Raw genomic sequence first — 17,766 nt, forward strand, 5'->3', positions numbered from 1 at the left:
TTTGTCTTTTTTTGTAGAAAAATCTTCTTGTAGTTGAAAATTCACCGTTGTAGTTAAAAATGCAACTATCCCAGTGTGAGATTCATAATTTTAGTTGCAAATTCATTTTTTTAGAAATTGCGCTGTATTATTTGAAGATTAATCATTTTAATTAATAATTAATCACTTCGGTTGAAAATCAATCTTTTTTAGTAGAAAGTTTAGTTGAAAATTATTGTATTTTGTTGAATATTCGCTTTTTTGTAGAAAATTCTTCTTCTTGCTGTTTTAAAATTCACCTTCGTGGTTGGAAATTCAACTATTTCAGTGTGAGACTCATTATTTTAGTTGAAAATACTTTTTTTTTTTTAAATTGAAATTTCACTATTCCATTTGAAGATTTCTTATTCTAGTTAAAATTTCATCACATTGGTTGAAAATTGCCTTAGTTTATTGAAAACTCGTTCTTGGCGTGAGAATGAAGTTTTATATAAAAATTTAACAATTTAATGTTTAGTTCAAAATGTATATTTTTTGTTAAAAATTCAAATATTTATTTGAAAAATCATCTACATATCTTGTTCAAAATTCGTTTTTTTTGTACAAAATTATTTTTCTTGCTTGAAAATTCAACTATTCCAGTGAAAGAGTAATCCTTTTAGCCTGAAATTTCTTTATTTAAATGCTCACAATTCCATTTAAAGTTTATAATTTCAATTACAAATTCATGACTTTCGTTGAAAATTTAATTATTTTTTTTAGACAATTTTTTTGTTTGAAAATTAATTTTTTGAACTAAAAATTGAAATATTCAATTTTTAATGTAATTTTTTAAGTTTAAAATAATATTATTTGTTTAAAAGTGGATATTTCTTAGTAAAAATTTAATCGCTCTGGTTTAAAATTCATGTATTTTGTTAAAAATTCGTCTTTATGGTGTAAAATTAAGCCAATCTGTGAAGATTCATAATTTTATTTGAAAATCAATTTTTTGTTTATTTAAAATTTTACTCTTCCATTTGAAGATTCATCATTATCGATAACATTTTATCATTTTGGTTGGAAATTTACCTATTTTGTTGACAATTCATCTTCTGCAAATTAATTCTTTAATTGAACATTTAACCTCCAATTTTCAGTTAAAAATGTATCTTATTTACTCAAGAATTCAACCATTTGATTCAGTATTCATGTTTTCTGTTAGAAATTCGTCTTTTTAGTAAAAAATTCATCTCTTTGGTTGAAAGTTCAACTATTGGTTTAAAATTTCATTTTTTGGTTAAAGATTAATCCGTTTGGTAGAAGATTTAACTATTTTATCAAAAATTCTTTCTTTTTCCTAGTGTAACAATTAGTTTTTTTAACTGAAAATTTATCTATTTCATCTTTGGCTGTAAATTGATCTTTTTCAGTTGCAAATCGAACAACTTGGTTGAAAATTAAAATTACCTGTTATGAATTAATTTCTGTTACTAAAGATTTATCATTTTAATTTACAATTTATTTCTTTGGTTAAAAATTTAACTATTTTGTTGAAAACTCGTTTTTCTGGTTAAAAATTAATTTTTTAACTGAAAATTAAACTATTAATTTTTGATATTTTTTTTATAGTTTGCAAATAACACTATTCGGTTAAAAGCGGATCTTTTTTTCGCAAAAATTTGAACGAATTGGTTGAAAATATATGTATTTTGTTGAAAATTGTTTTTTTTTTTTGCAGAAACTTAATCTTTTTTGTTGAAATTCAACTATTGGGTTTAAAGTTCATTTTTTGATTGAAAATTCATCAGTTTAGTTGGAAATTTAACTATTTAATCGAAAAATCGGGTTTTAAGGGTAAAAATAATTTTTTTAACGGAAAATTTAACTATTTTATTTTTGGTTGAACATTTAACTACATAATCGAAAATCAGTTTTTACGGTTGAAATAATTTTTTGTTTATTGAAAATTTAACTATATAATTTTTGTTTCAAAATTTTCATTTCAATTTTTATTTGTATGTGGTACTCGAAAATCTCGAGATATGATTTTTCAAAATTTGGTAATCGGGAAAAATCATTTGTTTTCAATCGCTCACTGTACAAGAAGTTTTAAAATGAAAAAATTTTGCTTGTTTTGAAAATACGCATTAACCCAGAAGTTCTGCAAAATACTATAACATACCTCCTGTTTTTTTCATAACAATATAGTGCATTTTTATAAACAATTTCATTTATTTTCAAATTGGAACATTTTTTCCCCGTTTTGTACCTTAAAATTGTTGTTCAAAATTTCCAAATATGCAGGAAAAACTTGAGAATGGAGAAATGAAAATTCCAAGTGTTATGAATTTTTCACGCGACGTCACGTCGTCAAGTGTGCTCGCTATCTCACTCGCTGCAACGTGCCTGTCGGATTATAAAAATTCGTAACACTTGGAATTTTCATTTCTCATTTCTCAAATTTTTCCTGCATATTTGAGAATCTTGAACAAAAATTGTAAAGTGAAAAAAGGAAATAAAATTTTCCAAGTTCAAAATGAATAAAATTGTTTATAAAAATACACTATATTGCTATGAAAAAATAAAACAACCCGAGGTATGTTATACTATTTTGCAAATATTGTGGGTGAATGGGTATTTTCAGTACAAGAATAATTTTTTCTATTCAAAACTTCTTTTACAGTAAGTGATTGAAAACAAATGATTTTTCCCAATTACCAAATTTTGAAAAATGATTTCTCGAGATTTTCGAGTATCACATTGAAATAAAAAAATTCGTGTCGATTATTTTCGAACCCAAGAAGCGAAAAAAAAATATTTTGTAGAAAAAACGAATTTTGATTGTAAACTATTATTCTGGTGACTTTGCAGACATTTTCGCTAAATTTGAAGATATTTTTAGTTGTCTCGGCTTACATTTTTGGTAACTTCCTAAAATGTTAATTGTTTTTCAAAATTCCCCGTTTCAAGTAATTGAATTTTTTACCAAAAAAGGAAAGAGAATCTCAACTAGAATATGTAAAAAAATTTACTAATAATAAATAATAATGTATTTTTAATATTTTGTTATGACAATTTTTTTCACCAAATTAATTTCCTTTTTGATGTTCTCATAGAAGAATATAATAAATATTTTAATTAACCACCTTCACTTTAGAACTCTTTTAGCTGTTTCTTTTTATGTTATAACAGTAATTTTCCAGTTTGGTTCTTTTATAATTCGGCAATTATCTATCGGGGATTTTCTAGGTTGTTTATTTTATACAACCGTAATTTTCTGTTGGGAATCTTATTATTCGGGAATGTTCCAATTCAGGAATTTTATTAATCGAAAACTTTTCAATTTGGGAATTTTACAGTTTCGGAAATTTTATTTTTCTGGATTCTTCAGTCACGCCCTCTATTTTTTTATTTTTCTGGTAAAATTACAGAAATTTTCAATCTGGAATTTTAATTTTTGTCTATAACTCCCCGTTCTAAGTCAAATTTAATTAATTTTTTTACCAAAAATCAAAAAGAATTACGATTAGAATGTTTTAAATAATTAAAAAAAATGTATTTTGGATAATTTGTATGATAATATATTTACTGATCATTAATTAATTAATTCGAAAAGATTTCAGAATTCTGGATTCGAACTGCAAATTCGTGAAATTAATTCTTATTCTGAGTTAAAACAAGGAATTTTTGAAAAGAATAAAAAGTCGCAATTGGTACAGGGAATTTTTCAAAAAAATTCTGACTCGAAACGGGTTTTTTTTCGAAAAGAATAAAAATTCTGAATTGGAACAGGGAATTTTTCAAAAAGAATTGGATTTTAATTCTGAATTGAAACAAGTAATTTTTTAAACTGGGAATTTTTGAATATAATGATATTATACAATTATATTACATTATATAATTATATATAATAGAAATTATATAACAATTATAATATATAATTATAAATCCATTACCCCATAATTATCTTTATTGAAACTAATATTACAGGCCATAAAGGTTAAAAGCTTCTTCTTTATTCCAAGTATTTTAGTACATAAAAAACATTATTTCCATTTAGACTTATCTATTATTTCTAAATATCATATCCTTGAAATTATAAAACGGACAAATGAAAAGAATAATAGGAATAAAAAAAAAGTATCTCCTCGAGCCAACTTCATGCTGCGAACAGAATGAATTATCGGGTGGTCCAAAAATGCATTCTAAATTTCTCTCTCTCGATTTTTCATGAATATCGCCCGGATCTTTGTTCAGTTTTACATCAAAATAAATCAATTCTTTATTTTTAAATAAAATTAATCATATTTTTAGAGGTGGCTTTAAAGGTAAATTTAGAGGGGAATTTACAGGTTTAACGCGTAATTCCCATAAGAACAAAAGACGTTTGTACATTTTATTCAGAATCGTCAGTATTAGCTGAATCAAGTTAAAATTGAACATTTATCTTTACAAATTCCCATAAATAAGAATAATATATTGCTTTTTACATATCACCCCTATGAAACTGTTTAATGGGGTCATGAAGAAGACCCCATAAGGGAAAAAATGTGTTTTGCGACTTTTTGTCGTTAATTATAAGAACGGCAGATAAGTAAAAAAGTTTAAGAGAAAATTTGCAGCTTTTAATAAGACCTATAATTTTTCCCTCATCCACTTGTTGATAAGACTTAATATTTTGGGTTTATTTAAAAAAAATATATTATGGAAAAAATCGAAAATGCACATTTTTAGCCCAATGACGCAAAATATGGGAAAAAGTCTCAGGAAGTAATTAAAACTTTTGAAAAGTCCTATGATATTTCTCAACTACTTTTCGAGAGGACTTTTCATTCAGATTTTATTTATCGAAAATACCATGAAAAAGTAGAAAATTCAAATTTTTAGCCAAACGAAAAAAGATGCGGAAAAACGATTTAAAGATGAATTTCAGTTTCTAAAAAGTCCTACAAAATGTGTTTCAACCATTTATAGATAGTACTTTTCCTTTAGGTTTCATTTATTAAAAAGACTATGGGATAGCCCAAAATTTAATTTTTAAACCAAACAACGCAGAATGTGATAAATAGTCTTGAAGAGCAATTATATATTTTAAAAAGTCCTACAAAATTCCTTTAAATACTTTTTTGATTGGGCTTGTCATTTTCGTTTTATGGATCGAAAGTACTATGCAGCGAATCGAAAATTAAAATTTCCAGGCGTGATATACATAAAAAAACAAAAACGAAGTTGCAGATTAAAAAAATTCCTACCAAATTTATTTAAAACATTTTTTATATGACTTATCATTTTGGTTTTATTTATCGAAAATATTATGAAAAAAATCTAAAATTGAAAAGAACCTGCACACATCTATGGAAAATATGGTCCCGGTCAAATTGACTAAAACTGTTGTATAATTCAGTTTATAATATCCTGATAAAATAAGGTCCTTCGACACTGGGTCCAAAAAACGCAAGATTTCGAGATAGGGGGGCTATGTTACTTTTTATGAACGCGAGAAGAGTTCCACGGACCCATCAGGACTTTTGGGCATCATGCTCAATTGCTCAAGGACCATGCCGAACTCTCTGTGTTTTTGATATTTTATAGTTTGGAACCCCCCGAATAATAATACTCATGTCTGAATGTCAAGAAAAGCATAATTTTTCGTGGATGTTGTACCGAAGTCAACGGTTCATGCACGCTCGAAGAGTTCCACGGATCCTCTAGGACTGTTTGACACCACGCTCAGGCATCACGCCAAACTCACTTTTTCTTTAATATTTTGTACCTTACGGCCCTCTGATCGAGAATATCCATGCAGGACGAACAAAATATGGATTGGTTATTCCTAGTGTACTATCATAGTTCGCTTTTCAATAATGATAGAAAAGCTCTAGTGACACTCTACAACTGTTTGGCGCCGTGCTCAGGGGCCATGCCCAACTCTCTGCCCATCTAGTTAAGGTAAGATCAGAGTATAATCCGGATGATCAAGACAATATCAACACAATATCAGTCCACGATCCTGCCGATTAAGGTAATTCTGGAATATTATCAAGCCAGTTAAGGCAAGTTTAAAGAAATGATCAAGTTAATAATAGCAATATTCTTTTATTTTCCAGCCAGTTCAGACAAGATTATGATGCGATCCGGCAATGAACGCAATATTAGAAAGCTTTTCAACCAGTTATAGCAACATTAGTGCATGGTTTGGCCTATCAAGGCAATATCGGAAGTTATACAGCCACTTAAGTCAATATTGAATGACGCCATGGTCTGTAAAGACACCAATGGGAATTGATTTGCTCAAATAAGTCGAGTTTTACTATATTATTCTGCTGCACCCTGCGACGCGCATCCGTAATATTATCAAACATAAATTTGCTTGGAAACTTTACTGCTGGCTGATGGCGCGCGTGTCCTAAATACCATTATAATGCCTGCTACCTCTGCACATGATCCGACTGTCCTGGTACCAGTTTTGCAAGAATGGTAGGATCCAAATATTTGTTAATTTTTTTGTGCTTCATCCAGCTGTAGCTCTTGATCATCGGCTGCTTGAACCAAGTTATCTTCAACGTAGACCATGAAGATTTGATATTTCGTTGCTCGTCTGAAACGAGAATACACTCGCACTCTGATTATGCCCGGTTCATCGAGATTCAGTTGATAGATTCCTACCATCAGTTCTTTTAGATAATTCATATCCTGCTTAGGGAAATTAGGTACTTGGTGTTCATTAAGATGAATCCATCTGGAATTCCTGATATGTAGGTTGTCAATTTCAAATCTGGCCTGGACGACCATGGGTTCAAGTGATTTTCGTAACATTGTTTGGTCTAAGTCTACGGTCGCCTCAGCCATCTGAATGCAAGGACGATACTTGTTGAGGATTGCCTCAACAATACAGTAAAAATGGCCATTGTCAATGGTATGGTACATCTTCATGTGATTTTTGAAGAACTTAAAAACAGATTTTAAGTGACAATTTCGTGCCTCTACGATCCACCTTGTCTTAGTGATCAATTTCTAGTTCTTTGCTTCCTCGGTATCAAATTGCCTTTGCCCAGGAACTAAAAGAAGTGGCATTTTATGGTTAATACCAAGATTTTATGCGGAAGCTTAACTACCCGCAGGCACCCTCCCGCAATACTACAGTCTTGACGGCTCGATTAATAGCATGCTTTAGTCTCAACGATGTGGTTGATAGGGTCTGTTTAATTAGATTGAATAAGTAAATGAAAAGCGATCCTACGATGCAACACCGATAAAAAACTATCGATCTCTCAAACTTCAGTTCTAAATATTATTGATCAGCGGGCCCTAAAATACAATATATTAAAGACACAGAAAGTTCGGCATGGTCCCTAAGTGTGGTTCCAAACAATCCTCGAGGGTTGGTGTAACTCTTATAAATAAATGTTTTCAAAACTTTTATAATTTTTAGAGATATGACATTTTTATCTAAAAACATAAAATGTCAAGTAATAAAAACCCGTGCAGAAATTGTTAAATGTTTGCCTTATTTTCGATTTGGGGCAGATCGGGCACACAATTTTGTGGTAGTTAAATTTGGGCCCTTCTAGACCCCGGCTTAATAGCCAAGCTTGATAATAGATGGCGTCCCATTAATTTCGGGGACTAAAGTGGGATGATTCCAAATCGCCCAAGTTTCATTGTAAAGTGTCAAATGTCAAAAATATTTCAATTAATAATTGAAAAAGTGACAAAACAAATAGAAAAAATGCCAAAGGCGAGCGCAAGACGAGTACGTAAGTATCGTATACTTCAAAATGAGGTTATTTATTTATAAGAAAAGAAGTGGAAGTTATCATTCATGTGTTGTATGTGAAAACGAATTAGATCAACAATGGCGTCATCAAAATATTTATTTTCGCGTATTTTCAGGTGAAGAGCCAGTGCAATATTATAATCCACTTATTTCAAAATAACTTTCTACATTTAAGTTCAATATAGAAATTCAAAGCAACTCCAATTTAGGCATTGAAACCAAAAATATATTGCAAAACACTTAAATAGTTTATCTTACACAAATGCTGGCTGTTATGTTGCGTCTTTTGACTTCTTCCGTTTACTCGAAAAAAACTGTCTTACATACTCCAATGTTTTCATATCGTGATCTGTTCGATAATCTGATATTTATGTTCTCAAATTTCAGTTAAGGAGGTGATATATACGATTTTAATATTATTTTATTTAAGAATCCCTTTTAATTAAGAATAATAAAAATAAATTAATATGGGCCCGATCGGTGCCAGGTCGGGTTATCACTGGGCGCAGCGCTTGGGCCCCGATCGAGGAACGCGTTTCATTTCGAGTCTGGCCCCATCTAGATAGCCCGATTTGGGCCAAATTTTGCCCGATCTGGCCTCGTTCAGATCTATATTGGAATTTCTGCACGTGAAAACGACCAGAAATTCGTTATGTGTACCCGATATATTCCGAATCAGGAGAACATTTTGCACAAGAATCAATCATCAAATCATTAGAACCTAAAATGGACGCTCACTCTCCTCTTCAATTCCCAGCCTACGGCGGAAAAGTATAATTTTCTCGACAAACTAAAAAATATCCATCAGACAGAGAATTTAGCAAGATCCCTGAACGTAGTGTCAAACAGTCCTTAAGGATCCGTGGAACTCTTCTTGCTTCCATCAAAGATGACATTGGGTCCCTCCTATCTCGGAACCTAGCGTTTCTTGGTCCCAGTGTCTAAGGACTTTATTTGATCAGGATATTATAAACTATATTATACTAAAGTTTCAGCCAATTTCACCTGAACAAAATTTTCCATAGATGTGTGCGGGGTCCTTTTGGGCCAAACGACGCGCAATATGGGGAACATTTTTTGGAGGAATTCAGTGTTTAAAAATTACTACAACATTCCTTTTGAACTTCTTTTTGGCAGAACTCATAGTTTTTAATTTATATTTGGAAATTGATATGAAAAATAAAAAATATCCATATTACGCTAAAAACTCGACATACGTAAAAAGTCTAAAAGAAAACTTATATCGGTTTTTGTTTAGTCCACCAACAATAATATGAAAGCCAAAATTCCTATTTTCAGCATAACAACGCGAGATAGAGAAGAATGTCTGAAGAATGGATTGTAGTTTTTTATTGTAAGGTAATTCAGAAAATGAATATACATTCACAGATGTCACGCGAGTTCGATGATGAGGATGTGAATAAATTTTGTTAGCGGGGGGGGGGGGGGGGGGGGGGGGTAAAAATACGTTCAATTCTAAATGTATCTTTCACGCTTTGCAATAAAATTCTTCAATTTTAATTACTTATTTATCTTAATCTAATTAAAAATGAGAAAAAAGTGGATGATTTTTGTAAAAACTGCAGGTTTCTAGCATTATATTAAGAGAATATTATTAACAATAATAATGAATTATTTAACAACTATTTTTGTTAAAAACATTCAAGTGTAGCCTGACTGATATTGAATATTGGACAAAACTGAAATTTTTTCGAGAAAACCGGTACTTTCGCACTCTTTTCTAAGAGAAAATAGCTAAAACCCATAATAAATTGTTTAAAAAATGTACGTCAAGATCTAATTATGAGTATAAGGTAGTATTTTATATATTAGAAATGATCTGTATTAAAAAACCGCGAACAAATCATAATTACCGCTAAAATTTCGCATAACCTATTTTTCACTTATGGGATTTTCTTGGGACACTAGAAAATATACTAATGGAGGTGTTATTTGAAAAGTAATAATTTATTTGTATTCTATAACTAATTTTAAAGACAAATGTTGAGTTTCAACTCGATTTACCCAATATTGACAATTCTGAATACAATTTAAAAAACGTATTGTATAGGGCTTGCGTCGCCTCTAAATATAATTTTTTTTCAAAACAAAAAATTAGATTTATTTTTGTGTAGATTCTAAAAACTTCTAGGCAATATACATAACAGTTTGAAGCAACGAATTTTGGACCACTCTATTGCGCCACCTCTAAATATAATTTCAAAAAATGGATTTTTTTCTGATTTGAACGAATTTTCGAGCGACATGCATAAAAATTCGAGAGAAAAAATGTGCACCACCCTAATATATTATCTGCGAACAGAAAACAAATTCACGCTTCGAACACTAGCCTCTCGATTATTATTACTAATGATCTCGAATACAAATAAACCTAAAAAAATGAATAGCTTTTCGAAATTTTTACTTCGTATTCCAAATTATTTTGCCCCTCAATTCGAAAAACAACAATTCTTAATAATGGACAATTCAGAGTTTACTCCACATATAAATTTATCGCCTGAAGTTTCTTTTCCCTCAAAATGCTTGATCGCAATCTCCTTAACCCCCAGGATTTGAAGCACAAAACCTCTCTAATCGGCATCGTCAACATTGTTATGATATTGTGTGTTGTGCACCGTGTGTGAGGGTGAACTACAAAAGGATAGGGGTATTGGGTTGACAGTCAGTAGTCGTCGAGTAAGAAAAGTGGGGTTGGAGGGGCGTCGCGACGCCTGCGCTTTGTCTCTCACCTCCCGTGGTGGTGTTCCTCGTTGCCTCCGTCGTCTTCGTGGTTGTCGAGGGACGCGGACTCATCGTGCCTCCTCCATGCATTTTCAGTAGTAATCCGACCGAACGGCAAGTCGCCAAATACGCAAAACTCGCCGCGTTCCCGAAACCGACCCGTTTCAAAGTCGGAAAATCCCTCTTTTACCAACCCCTGACCTCATTGTGTTTTCACTTCCGATGGACTCTGGTGATTAGTGAAAAGTGGGTCAAAACTAGGAAAGCCGCGCAAAAAGTTGTATTCAGCCGGACGAATCCAAAATAGGAGAAATTAAGTTAATTGGGCCTCTTTCTTTGGCTTAGGTTTGTTTTGATGTTAGGCTAAACAACAGGTGTTCAATAATAGGAATAGGTCGTCAGACTAGGAGATGTGAAGAAGTGATTAGTTGGACGGAAAGTGATTAGATGTAGAAAAGAATCAAGATCAATTCATCAAACATCAAAAATCACATAAGAAATCACATCAATAATCACTAACCATCAAGGAATAGGAAACATGTATCTGCTACGAAGGATTTATTTATCTAATCTGAAATTGTCTTTCTAATGACCGGTCCCAAGACTCGAGGAACAATCCCAACACCCCAGGTTTGTTTTTTCTGCTTGATAAATTCGAGAGAGGTTCGGAATTCTTTCATAGCGAAGCTCTGCGTAATTTGTCTCTTGGAGGATGACGGGGATGAAAGAGAGTGTTAAGTCTTACAGAAATAACTGTCCCTGAGGTCGAACGGAATGCACAGCTGACTGGAGGAAAGCGGGGCAAACAAAGTTAAAACCTTGACTTGTGGATCCTAAATTCAATTCAAATTTTATCCCGCGCGATAGCTAATTTCGACTCTGATCATCAATTTTCAAGAATGGGAATTAGGTTCGATGTGGAAGGTATTGAACTATCCGGAACTAGTCTCTTTGTGTTCCGGAATTAATTTCATCATCTATAGAATCTGGGGTCTCTGAACCAGGAAGATGGCTTTGACAATCTCCAATTAGGCAAACTCATCAATTTCGAACGCATCTGCAAGCAATAATCAAAAACCGGAAGATCAATCCAAATACTCCGGAGGACAGCTATACCGAAATTAAAATTCGCAATTCGACTGCTACAACGTGCCTTCTTCTTCCTCTCATCTAGGACGCCTTTTCCAGAGGAAGATTCCAGCTTCCTCTTTAGTGCCTATCAAGAATTTGGACCTGAAGTTATAGTTCAGCATCTCTAAAGCTCCGGGACAAATCTCGGCTGAAACAGACCTGGAAATGTTCGAGAGGCCCACCTCGAAGTGCCTCCTGGACCCCCAAGGAAATTTTCGAAAATCGGAGACTCCGGAGAAATTTCGAGAACTGGATCCTTGGAGAACCTCGAGGTTGGTCCAGGATCGAAAAAGGGATAAAGAGGGTCGCAGGTTGGACCGCCTTTTGGATTACCCAATGCCCTTTGGTTGCTGAGCCTTTCTTGATTTCGGGATGGGTAATAATAAATTGATGGGGTACTATACCCCTGAATTCGATGTTCCATCTATAAAAAGGGTTTGAGAAGAAAATAAAATAAAAATGGGGATCAGTAAAGGATCGAGGGAAGGGGGAACTTGGATTGTAAATAAAGAAAAGGTGTGCAAAGGATATCAAGGAGATTTAAAAGTTATAGAGGAAATTAGGAACGAAGACCAATTTTAATTAGGTTTCCGGCAATAGGCAAAAGGACAAATCAGACTTTTTACATTCTCATCGGATATTTAGCATTGAAAACTATTTTTTTCAAGTACGATTATAATACTGTATAATAGGGTGATGCTTATCGTTTTTTGCGCTTTTTTACGGAATAAACTTGGACCAAGATATATAGGTAATCGATATAATCGTCCGATTTTCGCAACGAATTTTTATCTCCGCGCTTGATAAGCCGATAGTAAAATCTCTCTCCTTGTATCTATACTTCTGTCGCGCTATTCGCTGTGTCTTTCTCTATCATATCGGTACATGGTACATAGTCTCTATTTGGTGGCCTATTCAAATAAACGAGAGGATTCAGCCTAGCGTTCCGGCCGGTTTACTAAATAATTACATTGTATATTGTGCTCAACTCGTGCTGTGCTTTTTATACCGTGCCCTCGTGATTCGTCGCGAGTGTGTTCTAGTGCTTAGTGATAACGATTCGCAGTTAGTTCCGGGCCCAGAAGGCTGGGTATTATCCTGAGATGCCTGTTAGACGAGGTCACGTGGCACCCAGGACAACTATAATCGAAACCATCATTAGGAAATTCGACACACATGGTGAGCCATATTTCCATTGTTGGAACACCCGAGTCGAAATATAGGCCCTTCTTTTATGGCCTTCACAATCGTATTTGTAGGGACTAAGGTTTTAAAGTAGAGGATATTCCATTACGATATTTGCCCTTACTTTAGCGCTCTTATCGGCACAAATTTCCAAACCTTCCACATTTTGCCAATTCCTGTACAAAATAAAATTGTTCGACGAAAAATTACAGGGTAGCCCCTGGACCGAGAAACCTGAATACCCGTGAAATGACCGAGAATTTTATGAGACCGGGAATACCGGGAAATGACAGTCAATTTCACAAAAATTTTATAATATAAATTTTGGCCAACTTTGATTTCAAACGTTTTTTTAAATAATTTGTTAATTTGTGATTTTTATTAATACTTATATCATTCAGTTTAGAATGCTTAATTCGAAAATCTTTCACTTACAAAAATTTGCATTTTAGATTTTTAATTTTTAAGCATATATTTTAATTTAAAGAATTTTAAACTGCAGTTTGAAAGGCTTGAACAATTTTAAAAAGTTCTCTTAGTTGAGCAAATCTAAACGCCCGATTGAAACTTATAAACTATTTATCTTTACAAAATATTTTCAATTTTAAAATGACTTCAAAATAATATATTTATAATCAAATGCTTTTATTACATTTTAAATATTATTTCATTCTAAAATATTCCATTTTCAAATAATTCAATTTGAAATTTTTCAATTAAGAAAAGGAACAATTATTTAATATTTAGAAATATCTGATTATTCATTTGAAACCAGTAATTATAAATTAAATATTCAAAACCAAACAAGAAAACTAAACTTGGAATTTTCCAGTATAAATTGTCCTATTAAAAAAATTGTAATTTCTAAGTTAAATTGTTAAAGAATTATTTAGAGGTTTTGAACAAATTCAAAATTAATTAAAAGTTTGAAATGATTTCAGATAACTTAAACCAAGTGTTTACGTGTACCGACAAAATCCAGCTATTTGTACCAATATTGCGGTGGTCATAAGCTTTTTAAGAATGTAGAAAGGCTTCATAAGAATAAATAACATTTCCTAGAAAAATTGAAAATGATTTTTTATTTCAAAAAAAAAAAAAAAAAATGATTTTGAGAGAAAATTTAAAAAGATTCAAAAAATTATCAAAAATGAACGTGGAAGATTTTAAGAAACATTTTTAAATTTAGCAGGGAAAAAATGTTTAGGAACAATTCGAATCATTTTAAAAGATGTTTAAAAGGTTTGAAAAAAATAAAAATTAAAAAAAATGTTTAAATAAATGTAAATATTTCAAGAGTTTGAAATAAAATTTTGAAGCATTTTAAAGATTTTTAAGCTATTCAAAATAGAAATAACTTTTCATTTAAGAAGTGCTCAGTTTTTTAAAAAAATGGGATCGTTCAATTTTTAAATGCATTAGTTAATTCTTTAATGTAGAGCATTGGAAATTATAACTTGGATATATATTTTTCGAACCGAATCTGAATCTTTGAACTCAATAATTTATAACCGTTTACAATTTTTAACTTGGGAGTTTAATTGCATTTGAATACCAATTTTATGAATTAAAAAACTTTTAAACTTCAATTTTAAAAGTTTAAAATTCAAGAGTTCCACTTTGAGTACTTTAATTTGCAGCTCAGTTTTTATTACGTCAAATGGAACTATTTTGGCTTTAGAGTTTGAATATTTTAATTTCATGGACTGTGAACAATGTTCGAGAACCGGGAAAAAACAAGGAAATTACCGGATTTTTTTTCTTTAATTGAAACGGCCACCCTGAATTAAGGAAAGTAGAGCAAGATGAAGACATAGTGAAATTTGCGTAATGTTTCAAGTTATTTTGCATAATCATTCAACAAAAATTTCTTATAAAGCGTTGAAAACCATACGTATCATTCACTCAATGAATGAAGATACAAAATAATTTTGGTTTTTTCATTCTACAACAAATTTTAAGTTTTATGTAACTTAAAATGTTCGTGCACTATTCAATTCATTTTTCTTATTCATCCTTTTTTCTTTATAATTGTTTTATTAGAATCTTTCAAAATGGAGCGTCAAACTTAGTAATTATTAATATCAACAAAATATTTTTTTATATTATAAATCAGTAACAGTGTGTTTTAAAAACGAACGAAGTGCTATAATAAAGAAAAACGTAATAAGATTTAAATATCGAAGCATTATAGAACAGCTAAAGTTTAATTATCCTTCTCATTTTCCTTGTTTTGTGATTCCACTTATACTAATGTTGGGTTTTCGCCTTCGGAACCTATATAAATATAGAATTACTAATATTTTTATTGTTAAACTACATATCGTATAATAAATATGATCATTTGTTATATATATATATATTTTCAAAATAATAAAGTTATAATAACTTTTAGTAAATAATTATTACCACAATAGAACTAAGTTACAAAATCAAGTAGGGTGAATACCTGGTCAACTTAAAATAAAATTATGTTGTATTCTTAATAAGAACTATGGAATCAGTCCCAATTAAGCTCTAAATAGCAAAAAGGAATTCTGGATAACAAAATAGTGAACGTTGAAAGAATGTACCCTCGAAAAATGGTTCCAATTACCCTATTTAATTTTGTTCGTTTTAATAACGTACAGTCAACTTTTATAGACTTTTATATACTTTTGTATCTAGGTTTTTTAGAACTATTTTTCAGGTATTTGAGCTGGTTTGCATTTTTTCTTGTTTCCAGCAATTTGGTATTTGAGGTTAAGTGGGGAAAATTCAAGATGTCTTTACACCGAGGGCCAAACAATAATACCAGTTGCATCCGACAAACTTAATTTTTTCAATTAATTGAAAGAAATTATTTTTCAACATAAATGTATTGAGATATTATTGTTTATTTTTCAAAAGCTATTCAATTAAATAATAAAACAGATATTTTTTGTAACGGTTTTTTTTATACAATTGAGCGGCTTTTAAAAACCATATACTAATATGCAAACACACTTGAGGTGAAAACTAATTTTTCTTTCAAGTTATTAAAAAAATAAAGTTTAGTCCTATGCAATTTGTATTATGTCGTGGCTGGCAACGTGCAGACATTTTGCCAGTTGACGTCACATCAGCTTCAAATACCTAATCCTGGAGATATAAAATATCTTTGATATAAGCAATCAAAGGCTTCTTGTTAACAGTTCGAAATTTGGTATTAACCCATTCCTTTGAAGAAAAACGCACGTCAATTTACGAATTTTTAAATTCAACAAAATATTTGTATTTGCAAAATATGAAATTTTACCAAATAATCCATTGAATAATTTTAAATCAATCGGGAAACCACTTGTTCTTTTTCCGGTTGATGAGTAGTTTGCTACAGATGAACCATATATTTCGAGAATTGTTTATTCAAAAGAATGAAATAATGCCGCTTGAGACCTGCTCGCATACCGGTAGAGTGAGGTTATGAATATAAAAAATTAGATTTCAAGCCATTATCGCGAAAAAATTTAATTATATAGGACAATGTAAAATATAATTATTTACTTACCTTTAATAGCAAGACCTTCAATGTAGGGCCTATATTTCGAGTCGGGCATGCAAATATTTTATTGTATTTTTATTCATTGCATTTTTATAGTCGGATCAACTGCCAAGGTCATTAGTGACTGTACTGTAGGGTTAAATATAAACTGTAGGGTTTATGTAGGGTGGAATTTCAAGGGCCAAATGTGAAGCTTTCTGAAAACACATTCAGTATCGCTTCCTGCTTTGGGAATCGAACCAGCGCCGCATGGCTACTAAGGCTGCACTGTTGGAATATAAGACAACCATGATAACATCACTGTCAAAACAAACTATTATTTCAGGGATAGTTTCAGGTATTACGGTAAGACTCGAAAAAACAGTCTCGAGTGGTACTAAAATGAGACCGCTGGTGGGATCTCAGAATCGTAAAAGAAGAGATCTCTAGTTTACACAGTGATCTGAGCCACGATGATTCCCTAATATTCTTATTTATTATTTTTTTAAATTTTATAGTGGGGATAGAAAAACGCCCCCAATTATGGCATTAAAAGAGATTTTTAATTAGATTTTCAATGAGTTCTATAGTGAGTTGAATTTACGATCATAAAGACTTAAAAAAAAGATGAATTTTTAAACAAAATAATTGAACTTTTGACAAAATAATTTTCTGTCGGAAATTTCCAAATTCGGCAATATTATAAACTTTCAGGAATTTTCCAATTCAGGAATTTTACAACGTCGGTAATTTTATTTTTCGGAATTGTTTAGTTGTCACGTTTATAATGCTACCGAATTGGACAATTCCCGATAGTTTGTAATATTACCGAATTTAAAAATTCCCAAGAGCAAATTGCTGAATTATTAAATATCTGAAATAGAAAATTTCCTAATTATAAAATACCCCAATATTATTCAGAAGCTTGACTACTATCGGCGAGAAAACTATAGGCATCTGCCTTTGAAGCTTAACAAGTCAGTCAAAAAAAAATGCTAGCGCAACAAAAATACAGTCATACAAAAGCTAAAAGTGTTCTACGTAAATGAGCTTGAAGACGTTTATGTAAAAAAATTTTTTGATTAGCAGACTGAAAAATATTTTAAAAAAGGAAGGATTTTCGGGTACATTTAAGATCAGTCAAGTTTAGAGCATTATTTCTTACACAAGGGGCGATGGAAAAAATTTGAAAAAATTCATGAGTATGAGGAAAACTGTTGTGAACCAGTTGCAGTCGAGAAATTTAAAAAATAATAAAAATTTTTGCTTAAAAATACAAAAATGTGCAACTATATTATCTTCAGTTCTAATACAGATATTAAAGCGATTCAAAATGCTAACTGTAATGGATAGGCTCTGTATTTATTTTCAATCACCCGGAAGGATGTGTTCGTCTTATTTTTTGTGAAAATTGCGATATTTTTTGACATTTTTTTTGTTGGAAAACAAGTGATCGAAAGCAGAGGGGGGG

At 31.2% G+C, this 17,766-nt stretch overlaps 1 protein-coding gene across 2 annotated transcripts in view; it reads left to right on the forward strand.

Moving 5' to 3' along the window:
* The first annotated feature begins 11,813 nt into the window (after window positions 1-11,813).
* The window catches only part of LOC117172744 (potassium voltage-gated channel subfamily H member 2), a 198,320-nt gene continuing 192,367 nt past the window's right edge, over window positions 11,814-17,766 (forward strand). For both annotated transcript variants that reach the window (XM_033360932.1, XM_033360942.1), the window contains exon 1: window positions 11,814-12,790. In XM_033360932.1, coding sequence (XP_033216823.1) covers window positions 12,715-12,790 — 76 coding nt within the window. In that variant the 5' untranslated portion in view covers window positions 11,814-12,714. The remainder of the gene's footprint in view (window positions 12,791-17,766) is intronic.

The sequence above is a fragment of the Belonocnema kinseyi genome, chromosome 1 (genome assembly GCF_010883055.1).
Source record: "Belonocnema kinseyi isolate 2016_QV_RU_SX_M_011 chromosome 1, B_treatae_v1, whole genome shotgun sequence".
Taxonomy (NCBI): domain Eukaryota; kingdom Metazoa; phylum Arthropoda; class Insecta; order Hymenoptera; family Cynipidae; genus Belonocnema; species Belonocnema kinseyi.